This window comes from Zalophus californianus, chromosome 4, assembly GCF_009762305.2.
Source record: "Zalophus californianus isolate mZalCal1 chromosome 4, mZalCal1.pri.v2, whole genome shotgun sequence".
NCBI lineage: Eukaryota > Metazoa > Chordata > Mammalia > Carnivora > Otariidae > Zalophus > Zalophus californianus.
Window position 1 is genome coordinate 41,067,065 of NC_045598.1, and position 21,807 is coordinate 41,088,871.

General features: G+C 39.7%; 1 protein-coding gene across 3 annotated transcripts in view; it reads right to left on the reverse strand.

Annotated features, from left to right (window-relative positions):
- The window catches only part of EPS15 (epidermal growth factor receptor pathway substrate 15), a 140,409-nt gene extending 130,467 nt beyond the window's left edge, over window positions 1-9,942 (reverse strand). For all 3 annotated transcript variants that reach the window (XR_004820008.1, XM_035727007.1, XM_035727006.1), the window contains exon 1: window positions 9,755-9,942. Coding sequence is in view for 2 of the 3 variants with exons in the window: in XM_035727007.1 (XP_035582900.1) it covers window positions 9,755-9,787 (33 nt within the window). In the remaining variant the exon portion in view is untranslated. The remainder of the gene's footprint in view (window positions 1-9,754) is intronic.
- Between the last annotated feature and the right edge of the window lie 11,865 nt (window positions 9,943-21,807).

A 21,807-nucleotide genomic window follows, 5' to 3' on the forward strand; every position in this document is an offset into this window, starting at 1 on the left:
AAACAGGCTAAGAAACTTATTACACAATCAAATAAAGGATTTAACCTAAGACATCACAAAGCCCAAGATCTCCCATTATTTCTTTCTTTTTTTAAGATTTTATTTATTTATTTATTTGACAGAGAGCGAGCGAGAGCAGGAACACAAGTAGGGGGAGTGGGAAAGGAAGAAGCAGGCTTCCTGCAGAGCAGGGAGCCCGATGTGGGGCTCAATCCCAGGACTCTGGGATCATGACCTGAGCCGAAGGCAGGCACTTAACGACTGAGCCACCCAGGAGCCCCGATCTCCCATTATTTCACCCTAGCTCTCTACAATGTTCATATCTGGAGTGTCAGAAATCCTTAAACTTAGTGGTTCTCGATTTTATTTAATAAAACAGTTTGTTTCTTAGGGAATTTTTTTTGATACATGGTATCATCGTTAGCATTAAAATACTGAAGGAACTCCAAGTCCAAACTACGATGTCCAAGAGAATATTAGCTTGAAAATAAATATTGGCATGATGTACACAAACCAAGACAGGCTTAGGTTTTCATGAGTAATAAATTCCTAGGTTGCAAAATGTAACACTTTCTATCAACCTTCTATCAAGTCTACAAAAACTCTCCACTATGTGGTATAATAATCACTTTCTAGAGATGTGGTCTATACAATGATAAGTTGATTTTCACATAAAAAGATGTTGCAGCCTAGAACATATGTTCAGTTAACCAAGCATTAGTACCATAGTTAAATCTGTCAGAGCTATTATTGTGCTCTCAAAAACACATTCATTCAATTTATATGAATTGTTTACACTAACTAGCTCACAATTCTGGCTCTACTATTTAGCAGCAGCTTGACCTTGAACAAATTACTCTTCACCTCTGAGCTTAAATTTCCTCTTTTTGTGAAACAAAGATAATAAGAATGATCCAGTTATCAGGCTGGAAGGATTACTGAAAAATTCATCAGGTTGTAAAAATTATTAAAAACAGTACCTGACAAGTAAGTGCTTAATAAGTATTAATTATTGTTATTATTATCCCAATATTGACTTCTTCTCTCTCTCCCTCCCTCCCTCTCACACACACACAAGCACATAGATACACATACCTCACTCTGAATTTGTTCCTTTTACATAACAATTGAGGAATAGAGTATCATGTGAATGTTCATTTTCATAGCTGACTTACTGTCAATGACTGTTTACAGGAAACAGTATAGCAAATGTGTTTAAGACTAGATGTGCCTGGGGGCGCCTGGGTGGCTCAGTCGTTAAGCGTCTGCCTTCGGCTCAGGTCATAAACCCAGGGTCCTGGGATCGAGCCCTGCATCTGGCTCCCTGCTCTCTGGGGAAGCCTGCTTCTCCCTCTCCCACTCCCACTGCTTGTGTTCCCTCTCTTGCTGAGTTTCTCTCTGTCAAATAAATAAATAAAATCTCCAAAAAAAAAAAAAAATGTGCCTGGGTTCAAATCTCAAAAAGCTACCACTTACAACACAACCCTAAGTAAGTAATACAGAAGATTAATTGCAACTTTATAAAGACTATGAAGATTAAGTGAAATAATGTATATAAATAACCTGAAAGTACCTATTGCTTATTAGGAGTTTAAGAAACATCAGTCCTCTTCTTTCTCAGTAACAGGGTAAGAATGTTTTCCTTCCCATATCTTTGTATCAATACTTAGCCCACTAGACAGAATTGTTCCACAACTAAAGACCTCACTAAGAAAGGCAGAGAAATCACATATAAAATTAAATTCACAATTTCCAGTTTCTTACCATTTAAGTTTTTTAAGTTCAAAATCTATGCACAATTAGCCATTCATGCCTCATGGCAGGTTTAGGAATAAAAATATGAAGATAAACTATTCTCCCAACCCTATCTCAAGAAAGCACATACTTCTTTATCTCCTATATGCCTTACTGGATCAGTAAGTTTGAAAAGTATATATATAAACAAGTGATGCTCAACTAGGGGCAATTTTGTCCCCCAGGAAACATCTGGCAATATCTGGAGATATTTCTGATTGTCCCAAATGGGAAGAGTGCTACTAGCATCTCATGAATAAGGAACCTGCAAAACATCCCACATGCACAGGACAGCCCCCCTACACCAAAGAATTACCTGGCCCAAAATGTCAATAGTGCCAAAGTTGAAAAACCATGATCTAAAAAATCCAAAGTATTATAATATAGAAGGTTTCCCCAAAAAAAGTATGGTCTTGCCCCATTGTTCTTGGCCAAATTTTTACTTTTAATGAGACATAACAATATATAAGCAGCTTGATTATTCTGGATGAGAGACTCCTGGTACCGTTAAATTCCCATTACAAAATCCCCAATCTAAAGGGGGAAGAAGTGAGGCTTACTTTTCTTTGTATATATGTACCATATAAAAAACAAGTTTTTAAAAGAGCTCCAACCTTTAATTTTTAATTGCACTTTCAATTCATGAAAGCATTATTTATATCCCAAAGTTAAGTTTCTTATATCTCACTTCTACCTTACTTTTGTACAAAATATTAAAAAATTCACATTTATGTGATAGGAAATACAGTGCATAAGGCCAACTTTTAACATCATTTTTCTATATCAAGTTGGCAAAGAACAAAAGTTTGCTAATATACTGTATTGATGAAGCTATGGAGGAGGAAAAGCACACTCAAACTGGTCTGAGTTGCTGGTACAACCTTTGCAAATGCAAATTAGCAATATGTATCCAAATATCCTTTTGGCCCAACAATTATATCTTCCAAAAACTAAAGTACCTACTCAAACCTGTGCACAAAGGTATGTAAAAGAATGTTCACTGCAGCACTGTTAGTAATAGCAAACAATTGGAAGCAACATAAATGTCCATTAGGTGGCTAGTTAAATAAATTACAGTTTATTCATATAAGGAAAGATCCTAAAGTTTTGAAAATAATGAGGGAGATCCATACGTGCTGGTGGAGAACAACCTCCTAGATTAAGCTAAAAAAAATAATAAATAAATAATAATAAGCCATGAAACAACACGCAGCTTACTCAAAAGAAAAAATCATGCTTATTTAGGGCACCTGGGTGGCTCAGTTGGTTAAGTGACTGCCTTCAGCTCAGGTCATGATCCTGGAGTCCCGGGATCGAGTCCCACATTGGGCTCCCTGCTTAGCAGGGAGTCGGCTTCTCCCTCTGACCCTCTTCCCTCTCATGCTCTCTATCTCTCATTCTCTCTCTCTCAAATAAAAATAAATAAATAAAATCTTAAAAAAAAAACATGCATATTTACATATACATCACAGATTATTGCTGGAAATACATAGAACAAAGTGGCAAGAATGACTGCCTCTAGGAAGGAGACTCAGAGCCCAGAGCAGGAAGAAGACTTTCACTGGTATTGTTTGAATTTTTTTTAACACAGGTTTATGTTTTTATTTACTGACTGTAAAACTTAAGTCACAAATTCTGAGCCTTAGTATTCTCCAATTTGAAATGATAATAATAGCCTAGCTTGTTAGTTATTGTGAAAATCAAATGAGAGAATAAAATGCTTTGTAAATTATATAGCAGCACACAAATTTATAAATTAGTCCTCTGACAATTCTCCACACCAATTATAACAATAGTTATTATTGGGGCGCCTGGGTGGCTCAGTCGGTTAAGCGTCTGCCTTTGGCTCAGGTCATGGTCCCAGGGTCCTGGGATCGAGCCCCGCATCGGGCTCCCTGCTCAGCGGGAAGCCTGCTTCTCCCTCTCCCACTCCCCTTCTTGTGTTCCCTCTCTCGCTGTCTCTCTGTCAAATAAATAAAAAAACCTTAAAAAAAATAGTTATTATCATTCTTCTGACCAATTTCTCTAAATGCAAAGGTGGGAATGTTTAAGATGAAATGCGAGTGTAAATGCAATCTTAGAATAGATTTTCACTTTATATATAGTCATTCATTTCATTTTAGCAGTAAACATTCAAAAAAAAGTTGTCACACAGAAATGCTAAATCAGCAGATTCCAGAAGAAATATGTGCTCACTGTTGAAAAGAAGGTAAATAAAACCTACAACCATGCTATTATAAAATCTTGGTGTTTTTTTCTTTCAGTCTTTTTTTCTGTGCATGCTTAACTGGGTTAGATCATTCTTCTAAATAAGATGTCTCCACTTTGCTGTAATACACCATTCAAATTACAACATTCTTCATATTATTAGAAGCTCCTAATAAACATAATTTTGTTTTTTTTGTTTTTCTAATAAACATAATTTTTAATGAAGGCATAATATTTTATCTTGTTGATGAGAGTTTAACCACTTTAACATGAAATTCCAGTGTATGGGATTACCTAATGAACTCTGCCTGCATTAACTTTTCATTTAGTTCTACCAATTCTCCAAGTAACTAGGTATTTCTCTTTCTCTTTCTTTTTCTTTCATTCTCTCTCTCACTCAACCCATTTTCCTGTTTCTAGTTTCCAGAGTTCCAATATTATTAAGTGCAAAACTCACAAAACAAAGAAGTGTGTAAGTCTGTTTAATTCCTTGAAGAGCAAGTAAAACACCTTAGATAGAGTCCTTAAATCAGACCATTAGTGAGAGAGGAGATTAGCACTATGATTCGTTACTAAATAAAGATACTCAATCTTTTTCTACTATATTTTAGTCCATTATCATTCTGTCTGCAAATAGAGTGAAAACAAAGGAATACACTCTTAGGTTACTCCTGGGAGACTCTGTATTGAACAAACCCAACTGTTCCTAATTAATTTTAACTATGACAACTCCTCCCAAATGCTGAACATTCCAAGCCATTTTTGAGAACGGCTGGATATCACTCAAAGAAGTATGGATTTCCTGAGTACACTGGACTGTAACTGCAAGCACAAAAGAAAATATCATTATTGTGCCCTTCCCATATTAGGAACTCAAATAATACATCATGTTAAATAAATACTCTCTGCTTCTGAGAACATGTAATTTTCATATTGTGTCCTGATATTTACTGTCATAATTGCTAAACCAGACCACTAAGATGACACATTTATTAATACATCATGTATTTTTTATTTAATGAAATTGAAAATAAACACCACAAACTAAAATTATGAGAGATTTTTTCCTCCAATTTCCAAAGTTTCTGTAATACAGTTATATCACTCTTGCAATTAAAAAAAAAAAGCATTAAAAGGAAATTATACCTATAGCACTTATTGGTTTAGACCATATACTAAGATTTTTTTCAATTAAGTCCCATTCTAAGGGCTTTTTTATTATTAAAAAAGAATCCTTGCTAAATTAAACAAGAAAACCTCAGCATAAAGCTGAACTGCTGGAAGATCATTTAAAATACTCACGCCATATTTCAATAAAATAAACCTTTTATCATCACCAAGAACACCACTTGTATACCCACAATTGTACTGTCAACGTATCATAAAAGACACTGGAGATTCAGAGTCAAAAGACCTGGCTTCCATCCTCAAGAAGTTTACTATCTAATTAGGAAAATAGGGCATTTACCAAAAAAAGAGCATCAAAAATATAAGGGAGCACTGGACATGCCAAGCATCTTGTACACAGAGAAAGAGTGTGAAATATACAGCTTTTGAAATCCTACAGACCTTGGTTCAAATCTCAGATCTACTACTTATTAGCTCATGTAAATTACTTCCCTCATTCTTAAATTAAATGAAGTAAAATTCCTTGCATATTGTAACACCCTTGTGTATATAGTAAACATTCCTTACATATAGTAAGAAAGGCTGATAGCAGTATTATTATTAAGAATACAGGCTTGAGGGGTGCCTGGGTGGCTCAGTCGTTAAGCATCTGCCTTCGGCTCAGGTCATGATCCCAGGGTCCTGGGATCAAGCCCCACACGGGGCTCCCTGCTCCGCGGGAAGCCTGCTTCTCCCTCTCCCGCTCCCCATGCTTGTGTTCCTGCTCTGTGTCTCTCTCTGTCAAAAAAAAAAAAAAAAAGAATACAGGCTTGAAGAGGAAATGGGCAACTGGAAAAGCTTAAAGAGAGAAAGTATTAATATCTTTTTTATAATCTATCACCACAAGCAAAAATCACAAGAACTTTCTCATTCAAGTTTTACTTCTCATTGATAAGAAGAAAATAGAATGTCTAGTGAAGACAACTGAAATTAGAAAACACTAAGGCTAGGGAAACCTGGGTGGCTCAGTTGGTAAGCATCCAACTGTTGATCTCAGCGGGTCTCGATCTCAGGGTGGTTAGTTCAAGCTCCGCACTGGGCTCCACGCTGGGCATGGAACCTACTTAAAATTTTTTTTAAAAAGAAAGAGGGCGCCTGAGTGGTTCAGTTGGTTAAGCGACTGCCTTCGGCTCAGGTCATGATCCTGGGGTCCCGGGATCGAGTCCTGTATCGGGCTCCCTGCTCAGCGGGGAGTCTGCTTCTCCCTCGGACCCTCCCCCCTCTCATGCTCTCTCTCTCTCTCAAATAAATAAATAAAATCTTAAAAAAAAAAAAAAGAAAGAAAGAAAACACTAAGGCTACACAGCACTAAAGTACCCTGGGAAAGTCCTACTAGAGCTACAAATCATAGAATATGATCTATAAAAAAGAATGTCAGTTGGAAAGGGCCTTAGATCAGCTAATTCAAGCTCTCTCACTAGAATGTAAGTTCCATGTTTTGTCTCCAAGAATTATTTATTTTGTTCCTATTATATCCTCAGTCCCTAGCACATAATTCCTAGCACACAGTGAATGCTCAACAAATATTTTTTGAATGAATATTAAAATTAAGAAAACTCAGGCTTTGGAGATCTATCTAATTCAATGCCAGAGTTAGCTCTTGGCAGATCTAGGACTGGAACTCAATTTCATTACTCTAGTATTCTATCCTCTCTAGTAGCTAGAATATGATAATTTAAATAATTTATTTTGGTGGCTGGGAGCTGGTGGGTTGGTTGGTATGCAGGGAAAGAGGAAGGAAGGAGTAAATTAAAATATTTTCCCCCCAAACTGTCAGTTTTGCTTAACTGATAAAGGCAAAAAACTATAAAGACAATCCCAGCATAGTGCCTAGCACATAACATGTACTTAACCAATATTTGTTGAATGAAAGAACCTACTCCAAACCCATTATTATCTCATGACCAGAGGCAGAAACTAACTCCAGCATCTGTTTAATCTTTTAACTGTCACAGAGCCCTTTAAAATTTTCAGTCATTCATAAGACAGTTTTTAATCACTTTCTTCCAGATGGGCACTGAGGAAGAGAGATGAATTAAAAGATGTCCCTGCCCTGGAGGATTTCTCACTTGAGTATGCCTAAGTGTGTATATTTGGGGATGGACGGTGGGGCATGACACAAATAGATCAATAATGAATGTGAAACCAGGTTGCATTGTTACCTTAGTTTATTTGCTTCAAGCAGTTAAAAAATTAAAACAATCCAAATTAGAAAAGTTTTAAAATAGCAAGAAGGCACATTAGGGTATATTAACACTTAAAGAGGTTCTTTTTCTGTCCCTTAACATATATCTTATTGCCTCTTAATGTCTTAAAATCAAAATATTCTAAATTGACTTAATTTGAATTATCAATATAAATGAACCAACAATGTATGTTCTCTCATATGTGAAACTCTTAAGGATAATACTCCTGATTCAGTATTTACTCTGTGTACATGTTAGTATTTAAATACATAACCACAAGCACATATTTAAATTATTTAACTGTAAAACTGACAGAGCCTAAAGAAAATCTCCAGAGATGAATGATAGTAAACAGAAACTAAAAACATTACCCAGGGAGAGAATCAAGTATGCAAACAACTAAGAAACAAATCTATAGAAACTTCAAGAACAAAAACTTCAAGAGGGGAAAACTCCTGCCTGAATTGGCCAACACAGCCAGAGAGCAAGAGCCTGCCAACAGGATCTTGTATAATGCAAGTCACTAACTAGACTCATAAAAAGTGAACGCCCAAAAGTCAATGTTGCCACTCCACAAATTTAAATCTCAGGAGAACCCTTCCAAAGAGATTCACCACCAAAACTAAACCACTACATTCCAAGGATTCTTCCCTGTTATCTGCTTGTCAAAATATGATAAGTAACATCAAGAAAACTGGGAAACAAACTTCACTTATGAAACAGAATTCCTGCAAACTGAAGTTAGTTATTTCACCTGAGGCACCTGTTTATATGTGACTCCAGGTTCCTCAAGAGAACATTTCTCACTCAGTTTCTCTATTCCAGAGGGCTAGGTGAAATATCCCAAAGCCTTTTGCTCCAACACAGAAAATTCTATGGCCCAAATGTATAAGCACCGACAAATCTAGGCCAAGGAGACTACAAGGTGGCAGGGAGATATGTAAGGCAGGAAGGAAGGCTGTGGTGGGCCCCTAGGGGGAAGTATATGGTCACCAGCTTTGGAGAGAACAAGCTGAGAAGTTTATGGTTGGGGTGAGTTTTGGTCAGAGGAGCAGGAAGGGACTGACAGGTCCAAGTCCTCATCATCCTGAACATCATGAGAGGATTACAACTGGCTTTCTTTACAGAGAGGGAGGAACGAGGCTCCCAGAGTGAATGATGTTGAAGCACAAGGTTTTCCGGGAAGCACAAGGACTGGGCTCTGAAGGAAACAGAAAGGCAAGAGGAAAGACCCTGAGAACAGGTTCCCCCACAATCAGTGATCTCCACAGTCCTCCCAGCGCCAAGACTGGAGGAGCCATCACACCTGTTGAAGGATGTTTTCCCTGTTATCCGTGTGGGCAGCGATTAAGAGAAAGCCCCCACCCAGTAAGAGTGGAAGCAGAAAGAGACGGAATTAGGGGTCTAACCCAGAAGGAAACCTGATCAGGAGGGGAAGAGGCTGAATTCAGGAGGAGGCTAGCAGGGTAAGTGCTTGGGGAGTGTAAGACATATTTGGAAGAGGGGCTGACAATCGGAAACTGCTGGGGAAGGGAAGGCTTTCGCGGGACTCCAGGGGGAAAAGGCCGGTTTAGAGAGGAAAGGCTATCTTAAAGGGAGCCTTGGGCGTCTGGGTCGGGAAGGTGACTTTTAACTAAGAGAAGCGCTCTGCATAGCCCAAAGAGCCAGCCTCGTGGGGGGCGAGGGCTGACCTGGGGGTGAGGCTGATCCGCGCGAGCTCAACAGGAGCTCACCTGGAGTACTTCTGGCCTGGAAGGAGGAAACTTACTCGCTGGGTGAAAGCTGCGAGGAGCGAGAGGCGCCAGGCGACGGCTGAACAGGGCAGGGGGCACGGTCCACTCAGCAGTGGAACGAAGGGGCCACGGGACAGGGCGCGGGGGAGGGGGGGCGTGGGGCGGGGTCACGGCTGCTGCGACGGAGCTGCGGGCTCGGGATGGCGCCCTCCCTCAGTCACACAGTCTCACACACACACACACACACACACACACACACACACACACACACACACACACACACGCTCTCGGCGCCCTCCCTCAGTCACACAGTCTCACACACACACACACACACACACACACACACACACACACACACACACACGCTCTCGCTCTCACCATCGGCCACCACACACACACACACACACACACACACACACACACACACACACACACACACACACACACACACACACACACACACACACACACACACACACACACACACACACACACACACACACACACACACACACACACACACACACACACACGCTCTCGCTCTCACCATCGGCCACCCCGCCCGCGGCGAGAGAAACTGCCCGGGTCGGTGAACTACAGGACGGTGGGGGAGGGGGCCGGGCCGGGGACACCGGCCCACCGAGCCGGACGGGCCGGCGGCGTTACCTGTGTCAGGGAGAGCTGGGTCGCCGCAGCCATGGTGTTTCCATCATGCACGGGAGGGGAAGGAAGGACGGGCGGACTGGGGCTCGGGGCGGGGAGGAGGCGGAGAGAGCGGTCAGAGGCGAGGCCCGGGCAGGCGGGCGGGCGTCTCCCCTAACTTCGACAACTTCCCTCCTCTCGCCCGCCCCACCCCGCCCCGCCTGGCCCCGCCCGCCCGGCGCCAGCGCGGCGGCACCCAAATCCTGGATCCGGATTTAGCGCTGCCGGACAGGAGCCTACCCCATCCCCCGGGCCGCCTGCGAAAACCCGGCGCGGACTTAAAAGTAAGGCGGACGGGCTGCGTAGGCGGAGGAGACCACTACAGATTGTGCCGTGAACTTTAAGCAGGTCACCTATCTACTCTAAGCTTCTGCTTCTGAAAAATGGGGGCAATTCTACCCAAAGAAGGGTAGAAAGGTTCCTTGTGAAAATTAAATGAGATCATGATAGAAATAACAGTACTTTATTAAAATATGCTAGATTCTGTGCTAGACACTTAATTTTTCAAATGTATGAATGGAAGGAACTAAGACACAAATAAGTTGTATAAATGAAGAAACCAAAACACAAATAAGTATTTTACCTACGATCATACAGCTGATTAGGGAGCCAGGTTAGAATCCAGGTCTCGCTCCAAAACCTCTCATGCAACCATCTGCTATTAGGGTATGATATTGAAAAAGAAGACTTTTAAGTCATTCCTTCCAAGAGCCAAAATCCAAGTGGGAGGGACGATAAATAATGTCCTTGCCTTCTTGCTGCCTGCCACACTTACATTGTTTAATAAAAGAGCACTGGGACCTGCTCAGGTGCCTGCAGCACTCCTAACTCCTCCCATAGTCAACCTGGCAAACTTCTCCTAGTTTCTGAAGACACACTTAAGTATTTGCCCCTTTGCAAAGCAACTCCTGACCTCCCCAAGTCAGAGTTACACACTCTTCTTTTTGACATTTCTTCTCTACCCTATGAAGTCATTATCACTCTAATGACTCTTTACATCTGTCTACCCCTCTAGACTGAGAGTTCTCAATGGCAAGGACAGTTTCTGATGTATTTCTATATCCTCAGACCCTAGCATATAGCAGGTACTCAATAAAAAGCCTCAGTTACTGCTTGTGTTAAACATAATACATCCTACACTATCTCATACTGTCATCTTCAGTTGGAATAAACAAGTTACTAGAAACCCTGATCTTTAAAAACTTAGCTTATATGCCACCTACTTCAAGAAGCCTTCTAGGAACTCCCACCCCACCCTTTAGTTATTCTGATATGATCCTTATTATACTCTGCCTTGTTTTTAAGAGTTAATTAAAGGCTTTTCTCTACCCCACCACACTGTAAAATCCTTGAGGACAGGGGACTGACTCATTACTACATCCCACTCACAGGTTAGCTACCACAGTGTAGGCCTCAATAAGTGTTTTTGCCCAGAATTGGTCTTCCTTTCTCAGTCATGGTGGCTTCCCACACCAACAAACCACAACTTTAATCAGGCCCATGACCTTGTCACCATTATCATAGCAGTCCCCATTTATTTATTTTTTTTAAAGATTTTATTTATTTATTTAACAGAGAGAGAGACAGCAAGAGAGGGAACACAAGCAGAGGGAGTGGGAGAGGGAGAAGCAGGCTTCCTGCTGAGCAGGGAGCCCGATGCAGGGCTCAATCCCAGGACCCTGGGATCATGACCTGAGCCGAAGGCAGATGCTTAACCAATGAGCCACCCAGGTGCCCTGCAGTCCCCATTGAATATACCAGGATGGCCAACTGAACAAGGCTCATGATAGAGTAAGCCTCACCTAATTTTTAGACCTTTGCCAAAATGGGCAAACCATCCCAGAAGTGCCCCCAGAAACTCCTGACTCTGCTCAGACCCCTTTTTACAAGGTCCAGCCACAAAAAGCCAGCCATGCAGGTCTGGTGAACAACCACTTATTCAACAGTCTCCATGGGTCTCTTTCTGCTGTTATTCTTTTTAACTCAAGGGAGGAGAGGAGATACTGTTTTAAATTACTCTACCAGGTAGAGTAGTAATTTTTAGTAATTCGACTTTTCTGTTTTACATTATCACATTTGAGCTTCACAACTCTAAAAGGTATAACCCCATTTTATAGATGCAATAAATGAGGATTATAGGGGGGAAAAAAGATTATAGGGGTTAATTGATTTGCCCAGTTATACAGCTAATAACCAAAGCAGTATAGCATAGTGGAATAAACAGGGCTTAGACACCAGAAACATCCAGGTTACAATTCTGGCTCTACCATTTACTAGCTGTACAACCTTAGGGTTGTGAGGATGAATGAGATAACATATATGAAAATACCTAAAGATGGAGATAGTTGTAGATGTAGATGTAGGTTAAGAAATCTGAAAGCCATGGAATAAGTTACTATGGGAAATACAAATTCACTTGCTATTCAAAGAGGTTCCTCCAAACAATATGAAGTAGAAGAAGATATTACTCTTGGGTGAATAGAGTGGAATCCCTGGTGTATAAAGTTTTCCAGAAATGCAGTATGTAGCTGGTAAGGAGAATAGGGAATCATTTGGTGTGTGGCCTCAGACAAACCATTTAACCTGTTTGAGCCTCAGCTTCTCATATATAAAAATGAGCAGATCAGGGGCGCCTGGGTAGCACACTCAGGTAAATGTCCTGCTCTTGGTTTTAGCCCAGGTTGTGATCTCAGGGTCATGAGATCGAGCCCTGCATTGGGCTCCACACTCAGCACGGAGTCTGCTCAAGACTCTTCCTCTGCCCCTCCCGCTCCTGTTCATTCGCTCTCTCTCTCTCTAAAATAAATAAATAGATCTTTAAAAAAATGAGCAGATCAGGGGCGCCTGGGTGACTCAGTCAAGAGTCTGCCTTCGGCTCAGGTCATGATCCCAGAGTCCTGGGATCGAGCCCTGCATCAGGCTCCCTGCTCTGGTGGAAGCCTGCTTCTCCCTCTCCCACTCCCCCTGCTTGTGTTCCCTCTCTCGCTGTGTCTCTCCCTGTCAAATAAATAAATAAAATCTAAAAAAAAAAAAAAATGAGCAGATCAGTGTGGAAAATATAGAGGAAACATAAGGAATTATTACTGTTATAATCACTATGTGATTTATAGTAAATCAAAAACGATACACCATATTTTTTCAGAATTGCTTTTCACAGTTTATATATGTTTTCACATACAGCATCTAGCACAATTCCTGGAATCAAATAGGTACATGAAAAAGGTTTGTTGAAATGAATTAAACGCATAATGTCATGTGTAGTTATTATTTGCATCCTTATTTTATCCCTATTTCACAGATAAGAAAACCAAGGAACAAATATTTTGTAGATAACTTGTTTCAGTAAAGGCCACTTAAAGCAGGTTTGGGTCTTGATTAAAATAATAATAATGATAATCAGAGCCCTCAGCAAGGGAAGACAAGTTAAAAATCATTACATGGGATTTGCCCCAGACCCCTTTCCAGATCATCAATAATTAGTACTGGCTTCCTTTTCCACTCATTGGTTCTGGTTTAAATTTAAAACGACATGTAATGGATGATAGGAGTGATGGTCCAAACTCCTAAAAAGGCCTAGAACTTCTAGGACTGGATTTCTTTTTAAATGACACACCAGTGACAGTTTGCAAATGCCTGTCCCAGATCTCATCAGAGCACTGGGTCATATCCCAAATTTATTTTAGGAGAGTAAAATGTAACTAATGGAAGATACTTGTGATCTAATTCATTGTAACAAGAATGAGCTTCATGGAGCAGACAAAAAGGACTTGCCTGTTTTTTCTAGGGCAACTTAATGTCTCTTGATCTCTAAGCCTCATATTCCTCATGTGTCCATTGGAGATAATAATGCCTACCTTATGGGGATGATATAAGGACTACAAATCATGCATAAATGTCCTATCAAAGAGCCTTGACTGGGATAGATGCCTAATTAGTGGTAGCTATAAGAATACCATTCTTCAAGATCACCATTTAACTCTACCCCCTCAGACAACTCTCCAATTAGTAATCAGCTTTTGACCATGGAAAGCTGAAGATGAGGCCCTGGATTTATAATAGCCCTGATCCCGAAGAGGAGAACTTAGATCCTGAACAACTTTGTCATCAGCCTATCTTTCCATCTTTCTATCCCACTCCTTCTCCCCAACCGACCCTTCCGGGACACCAGAGCTACTTTTATTTCTTTATATTCCAACTTTAGAGGTGACTGTTATATCAACTCTCCACGAACACTGCGTATCTGTGATGTCAGCATTTAGAAATACAGGATGCTTGATTGAAACTATGGGAAAAAAAAAAAAAACTGAGGAGCTCTCTGAATACACAAAGAACCAGTTTATTTGCATGAGACTTTGAGAAAGGCCCTTCCATATAAATGGTGCTAAGCTACAGGAAAAAAAAAATTAAACTACAATTGTAATGATAATCTGGAGCTCATGCTTCCAAGCTGTCCGTTGCATAAATATCGCCCATTATTGTTCATGTTTGCCCAGGGCAGAAAGAATATGTGAGGCTGCACAATAATAACAATTGTGCTATACAAATAACTGTCCCTGTGCCAGGAACTGAAAAGAACAAGCAGTAAGAGATTTTTAAATGCCACATACACCCAGGGTGTGATAGGACATTTCAAAACTGTCTCCATCACTAATTTTTCAGGGCAATGGGGTGTCCTGGGAAGAGCCTGAATTTAGAACTGGGAAGCCCCAGAATTTAGAACTGGGAAGCCCCAGTCTGGCCCAGTCTTGGCTCAGCTACTTCCTAATTTTGTGACCTTGGACAAGTCAGTGAACTATACCAAGCCATTGTTTCCTATAAACTGAAGGTAGTGATAGCACCTACCTGATTGTGCTGTTATGATGCTTAAGTGAAGTTACATGTGAAAGCAGTTAGCCTGATGCCCAGCACACAATGGACACTAGATAAGCATTACCTCCTTTTTCTACTTACTAGAGAATATGTAGGGTTTAAGAAATCAGAAACAAAAATAGAAATCATTTTTAAAGATCATCAGTGGTTTTCCAAACCTACCTTAATGGTTTTTTTAATAAAATTCATTCATCCATTAGTAATATTTATCGAGTACTAGAGAGTAAGGAAGATTATTACATTTATGTCCCTAAAGTTCCATTGGCTTCCAGTGAGCAAGTAAATGCAGTTTTATACTTGTCCTATTTCCTTTCTTTTTCTTTTTTTTTCTTTTCTCTTCTTTTCTTTTCTTCTCTTTCTTTTTCTTTCTTCCTCTTATGAAGGGTCCTGGAAACTATAAGAAACCAAAAGAACACCATTGGAAAGAAAATATTTGCACTCAAGACTGCAGGTCCTTTCATCTGCAGATTTCAAAGCATTGTCTCCATCACTAATTACTAGCCCTGCTTAACATGTGGGAATGCTGAGACACCATCAAATTAAGAAGCTTGCCCTAAATCACAAGGCAAGTCAGCGGATGGGCTACAGACAGAACAAAGCTGTCCTGTTTGCCAGCCTTGGGCTCTAAAGTAGGACACATGAGAGTCAACAGAGGCTTCAAGTAATGGAGAGAAAAGTTTGGGGAATTCTGATTTTGTACCTTTGAATCATTGCAGCAACAATAACATGGGCTTTAGAGTCAACTTTGACTTCAAACCTCAGTTCAGTTCCTTATGAACTGTGTAACCTCAGTCAAATCATAAGTGAAGTCTTAGTTTCTTTCTCTAAAATGGGGATATTAATTCTTCCTTCTAAGGGTTTAGGGGAAGTTAAATGATGCAACTTTTGTGAAAATACCTAGCACAGTATCCTGCACTTTCACGTAGTTGGTGAAAACTAAAGCACTCCACATACACACATAATGACAAACAACTCTTTCAGTCAAAGATTTTCTCAGCCATAATCACAGTTGTGTCTCAGTTTGAGATGATGACTGTGTATTGAATATCTTATAACACAAATAGAGGATGCCTTGTTCAGTCCATAGCTTTTCTTCGTTTATTCTGTGCCTTCTTTCATAGCCCAAGTCCAATCATGAGCAAGTTTGTTGGCTCAACCTCCTATATATATCTGAAATTCCAATTCTGTTTTTGAAATATATTCTAGATCTGACCATTTCTCACTGTCTTCACTGCCACCATCCCTTCTCTCCTGGACCACAGCGGAAACTCCTTAACTAGTTTCATGCTTGCAGCTACATCTATCAATTCTCCTTATCGTAGACAGTGATCTTAAAAAACAAAACAAAACAAAACAAAAAAACAGATCTTGTCATTTCCCTATTTAAAACCCTCTGGGACTTCTCAAACTCCTGAGCAACACCTCCAGTGGGGCCAGGTCTTTCCAGGTAAAGTATGAGTCAGCAAAGCACAGAAGAGCAAGTATGTTCTGAGCATGCTGAAATGTTTTGTGGAATGGAGCATGGTGGGGATGAGAGAGGGAGGAACGAGCAGAGAAAGATGGAAGAGATATTAGGATATACTCAGAAGGAATCATGGCTGGGACAGAAGAGGCTTAGGGAAATGTGTCTGTCTGGAGATTCTCAGACAAGCAAAATCTCTACTGGACACAAAAGGGACCATTATTGTTTTGCATTGATGACATTTTTTAATCTAATCCCCTTGATTTTTTAAAAGGACAATCTGGAATCTGTTTTACCCTTTTAAAAGGAAGTCAGAAACCCTGACATCAGGACAATGGTTAAGAGGATGGGCTGTAGAATCAGACAAATTTGAGATTGGATTGAAGTCCTCCATTTATAAGATATAACACCATGGACAAGTTATTAAAAGTCTTTGAGCCTCAGTTTTATGCAAACTACATCAGAGTGATAAAGAAAACTAAATGGACAATGCTTATAAAGCACATTACACAGTGTCTGGCACATGGGAATAAGTGCTCGACGAATGGGGACTATCACATTAGGGTTATGGCAATGATAATTAAGGACTTAGTTATCTCTATAACGGCCTCATGTTCTTTAGCTTTACTAGTAAACCCTGTCAGTGTCTCACCCATAACAGAGATCTCAAATAAATCTGTCAAATTTTGGAAGTCTGAGGAGAATGTCCTGATTCCTAGCAACATTTGGCACTGAAAGATACAAAAAAAAAAAGGTACATATTTTACTGGAGGCACTATCCATTCTATCCTACAGTCCAGAAAATCAAAGTATGTAAAAAGGGGAGTAGCCTCATGTTTGCATTTAACTGTATAGGAATGTAATTATACACCTCAGTGCTCAGTGTTTAAAGAAAGGGGTTTTTGTTGTTACTTTCAATATTATCTCTACCTGCAAGCCAAGGATTTCAGCTGATACTCAACCAAAGAGTCAAGGTTTTGATTTAAGCCTGAAGCAAATAATTGGTTGTGTTGAGCTTATGCAGATACAATATGTCTGTATATTATACTGAATAAGTTCTAGAATTTTTCAGGGATAACTCTGACAATATACAATTTTGGCTTACTAAGTGTCAAGCTTAGCCTCAAGTAAGACACAGCTGTTCTTTTTGAAAAATTATACATTATAAGTAGATAAGATGAAGGAAGTAAATGGTTAAAAGTATGGATTTATTATCAGAAAGGCTTGCATTCAAATTCTGACTCTGCCCCTGGGAACCTGGGCAAATTACTTAACTATTCTGCCCCTCGTGGGTGAAATGGCAATGATACTCCCTACCTCACTACATGTTTTGGGTAGTTTTGTTACATCAAAATGCAGTGGGGCCTAGAAAATCATCAATTTTGAAGAACTGGATTCAAGAAAACCAATTGTTTTTGAAAGGCTATAAATCTGAAATTCTATACAAAACAAATTATCCCTATAATTAAATGTCCACCCAAAGGGCACTGTGAAAACAATTCTTTTTTTTACTACTTAACAGAAGATTCTGATTGGAACTTCAAGGGAACATTATCTCAGGCCCACAAGAGAACATTGAACAACATCCTGCAAACTCCTAGCCTGGTGGGCACATTTTCTGATTCACTGATTAGAACTACCAATGACAGGTTTACTGAAGTATGGAACTTACAAAGAGCAGATAAATGGGCTTCTTCCCATTTATTAATTTATTCAACAAGTTAAGTTTTTATGACATACTACGCCCCAAGCACTCTGTAAGGCAGAGGAGTTACAAAAGTAAGATTAAGTCTCCACCCTCAAAGAACACATAGCCTAGAGAGAACAGACAAGCAAAATGACAATTATAAATGCAATGTAATTAGGTTAAAAGAATAAGATCACAATAATGTGGAAATACACACTGTGCTATGGGACAAGGGAGAACAGGCTTCCTAGTAGAAGATGTATATAAGCTGATATCTGGAGCATGAGTAGAAATTGCCCTGGTGAAACAGGGATGGATGCAGAAGGGAGTGTATCAGGCACAGGGAATAATGTACACAGAGGCCCAGAAGCAAGAAAGAGCAAAGAGCTGGGAAAAGTATTGTGATTCAGTTGGGGTGGATTTTGCTAAGGATGCAAAGCTAAGGTGAGATGCATCATAAGCAAATGAGAAATGAAATCTTTTTTTTCTTAAAGATTTTATTTATTTATTTGACAGAGAGACAGCGAGAGAGGGAACACAAGCAGGGGGAGTGGGAGAGGGAGAAGCAGGCTTCCCGCCGAGAGCAAGGAGCCCGATGCGGGGCTCAATCCCAGAACCCCGAGATCATGACCTGAGCCGAAGGCAGTCGCTTAACCAACTGAGCCACCCAGGCGCCCCAAGAAATGAAATCTTTATTCTAAGAGCAATGTGGAGTCATTGAAAGACTCCAAAGGTGGGAAATAAAACTCCAAAATTGTGTTTTAGAAAGGTCACTCTTGTACGCCTGAGTGGCTCAGTTGGTTAAGCATCTATCTCTGGCTGGGGTCATGATCCCAGGGTCCTGGAATGGAGCCCTGCATCAGGCTCCCCGCTCAGTAGGGGGTCTATTTCTCCCTCTCCTGCGCCCCTTGCTTATGTTCTCTCTCTCTCTCTCTCTCTCTCTCTCTCTGTCAAATAATCAAATAAATAAATCTTAAAAAAAAGAAGTAAGGTCACTCTCATCAACATTGTACTGGAGGTTCTGGCCGTGGCAATTATGCCAGAAAAAGAAATAAAAGGCTTCCAAATAGGAAAGGAAGAAGTAAACTATCTTTATTTACAAATGAGATGATTGTGTATATTTGGAAAATCCTAAAGAAACAAAAAAATTTTTAGAATAAACAATTTCAGCAAGATTGAAAGATTTAAGATCAATATCAGTTTTATTTCTGTATACTAGTAATGAATAATCTAAAAATGAATTAAGATGACAATTTTATTTACAATAGCACCAAAAAGAAAAAGTACTTAAGAATAAATTTAAAAGAAGACATTTCAGGCTCTTTGCTCAGCAGGGAGCCTGCTTCTCCCTTTGCCTACGCTCCCCTTGCTTGTGTGGTCTCTCTCTCTCTCTCTGACAAATAAATAAATAAAATCGTTTTAAAAAATAAAAATTAAAAATAAATAAATAAAAGAAGACGTTTAAGACTTGTAACTGAAAACTCTAAAGCATCATTGAAAAAATTTTAAGACCTAAATAAGGAGTGCTTGGGTGGCTCAGTCAGTTAAGCATCTGCCTTCGGCTCAGATCACGATCCCAGGATGATCCCAGAGTCCCCTTTGGGCTCCCTGCTCAGGGGGGAGCCTACTTCTCCCTTTCCCTCTGCCCCTCCCCCTGCTCGTGCACATGCACTCTCTCTCTCTCTCACTCTCAAATAAATAAATAAAATCTTTTTTTTTAAAGACCTAAATAAATGGAAAGGCTTTTCATGTTCATGGATTAGAAGACTTGAGGTTGTTGAGATGGCAATACTTCCCAAACTGATCTACAGATTCAGTGCAACCCCATTAGAATCTCAGCTAACTTCTTTGTAGAAATTCACAAGCTGATTCTAAAATTCATTTAGAATTCAAAGACTCAGAATAGCCAATCTTGAAAATGAAGAACTAAATTGAAAGATTCATACTTCCTGATTTCAAACTTACCACCAAGGTAGAGTAACCAAGACAGTGTGGTACTGGCATAAGGAAAGACATATAAATCAATAGAATGGAATTGAGACTGCAAAAATAAGCCCATACATTTATGGCCAGTTGGTTTTCTTTTTTTTTTTTTTTTAAGTAGTCTCTATACCCAACATGGGGCTCAAACTCATGATCTTGAAATCAAGAGTCTCATGCTCTACCAACTGAGCCAGCCAGGTGCCCCCTGATTTTCAACAAGAGTGCCAAGGCAATTCAATGGGGGAAAGAATAGTCTTTTCAACAAATTGTACTGGGACAACTGGATATCCACATGCAAAAGAATAAAGTGTGGCAACTACCTCATTCCATATACAAAACCAACTCAAAATAGGTCGCTGATACAAGTGTAAGTCCACAAAGCTCTTAGAGGAAAGTAAGTTTCCTAACTCTAAAACTCTAGGAGGAAAACGTAGATGTAAATCTTTATGACTTGGGATTAGGTAATGCTTTCTTAGCTATAACACCAAAAGCATGAGCAACAAAAGGAAAAATAGATCAATTGAACATCAAAATCAAAAACTTTTGTGCTTCAAGTGGCACCATCAAGAAAGTGAAGACAATCCAAGGAATGGGAGGGTATATTTGTAAATCATATATCTGATAAATGAATTGTTCAGAATATATAAAAAAGCCTTACAGCTCAACAATAAGAAGATAAATAACCCAATTTTAAAAATGACTAAATTATTTGAATAGACATTTCTCCAAGGAATATATACAAGTGGCCAAAAAGTGCACAAAATATGCTCTAACAGCTCACCATCATTAATCGTTAGGGAAATGCACATCAAAACCACAATGAAATAGCACTTCACACCAACTAAAATGGTTATAATTATTTATTTTTAAAGATTTTATTTATTTATTTGAGAGAGAGAGAGAGCACATGAGAGGGGGGAAGGTCAGAGGGAGAAGCAGACTCCCTACTGAGCAGAGAGCCCAATGCGGGACTCAATCCCGGGACTCCAGGATCATGACCTGAGCCGAAAGCAGTTGCTTAACCAACTGAGCCACCCAGGCGCCCCTAAAATGGTTATAATTTTTTAAATGGACAATAACAACTGCATATCTACATGCAAAAGAATGTTGTTGAGATTGTTACAATAATCCAGAATTGGCAAGGATGTGGGGAAATTGGACTCCTCGCACATTGCTGGTGGAAATATAAAATGATACAGCCACTTTGGAAAACAATTTGGCAGTTCCTCAAAGAGTTAAACATAGAATTATCATATGCCCCAACAATTCTACTCCAAGGTATATAGCCAAAAGAATTTAAAACATATATCTGCATAAAAATTTGTATGTGGATATTCACAGTAATGTTATTTATAACAACCAAAAATGTAAAAACAAATGTCCATCATTGGTGAATAGATAAATACATGTGGTATATCTACACAATGAAGTATTATTTGGTAATAAAAAGAAATGAAGTACTGAGATGCCTGGGTAGCTCAGTTGGTTAGGCCTCTGCCTTTGGCTCAGGTCATGATCTCAGGGTCCTGGGATTGAGCCCTGCATCAGCCTCCCTGCTCAGTGGGGAGTCTGCTTGTCCCTCTCCCTCTCCCTCTGCCCTTCCCCCCTACTCAGGCTCTCTCTCTCCTTCCCCTCTCTCTCAAATAAAAAAAGTCTTTAAAAAAATTTTTTTAAAAAAGGAATGAAGTGCTGATCCATGCTACAACATGGGTAAACCTTGAAAACATTATGCTAAGTGAAAGAAGCCAGATGTAAAAGGCTTTTATGCCTCACATTATATGATTCCATTTATATGAAATCTCTAGAATAGGCACATCCATGGGGATAGAAATTAGATTAGCAATTGCCAGAAGCTGAGGGAAAGGGGGACGGGAGTGAGTGCTAATGGACACAGGGTTTCTTCTTGGAGTGATGAAAATGTTCTGCAAGTAGATAATGATGATGGTTGTGAAATTCTGTGAATATCGTAAAAACCACTTAAATGTACATTTAAAAACAAAAAAGAGATGTCACTCT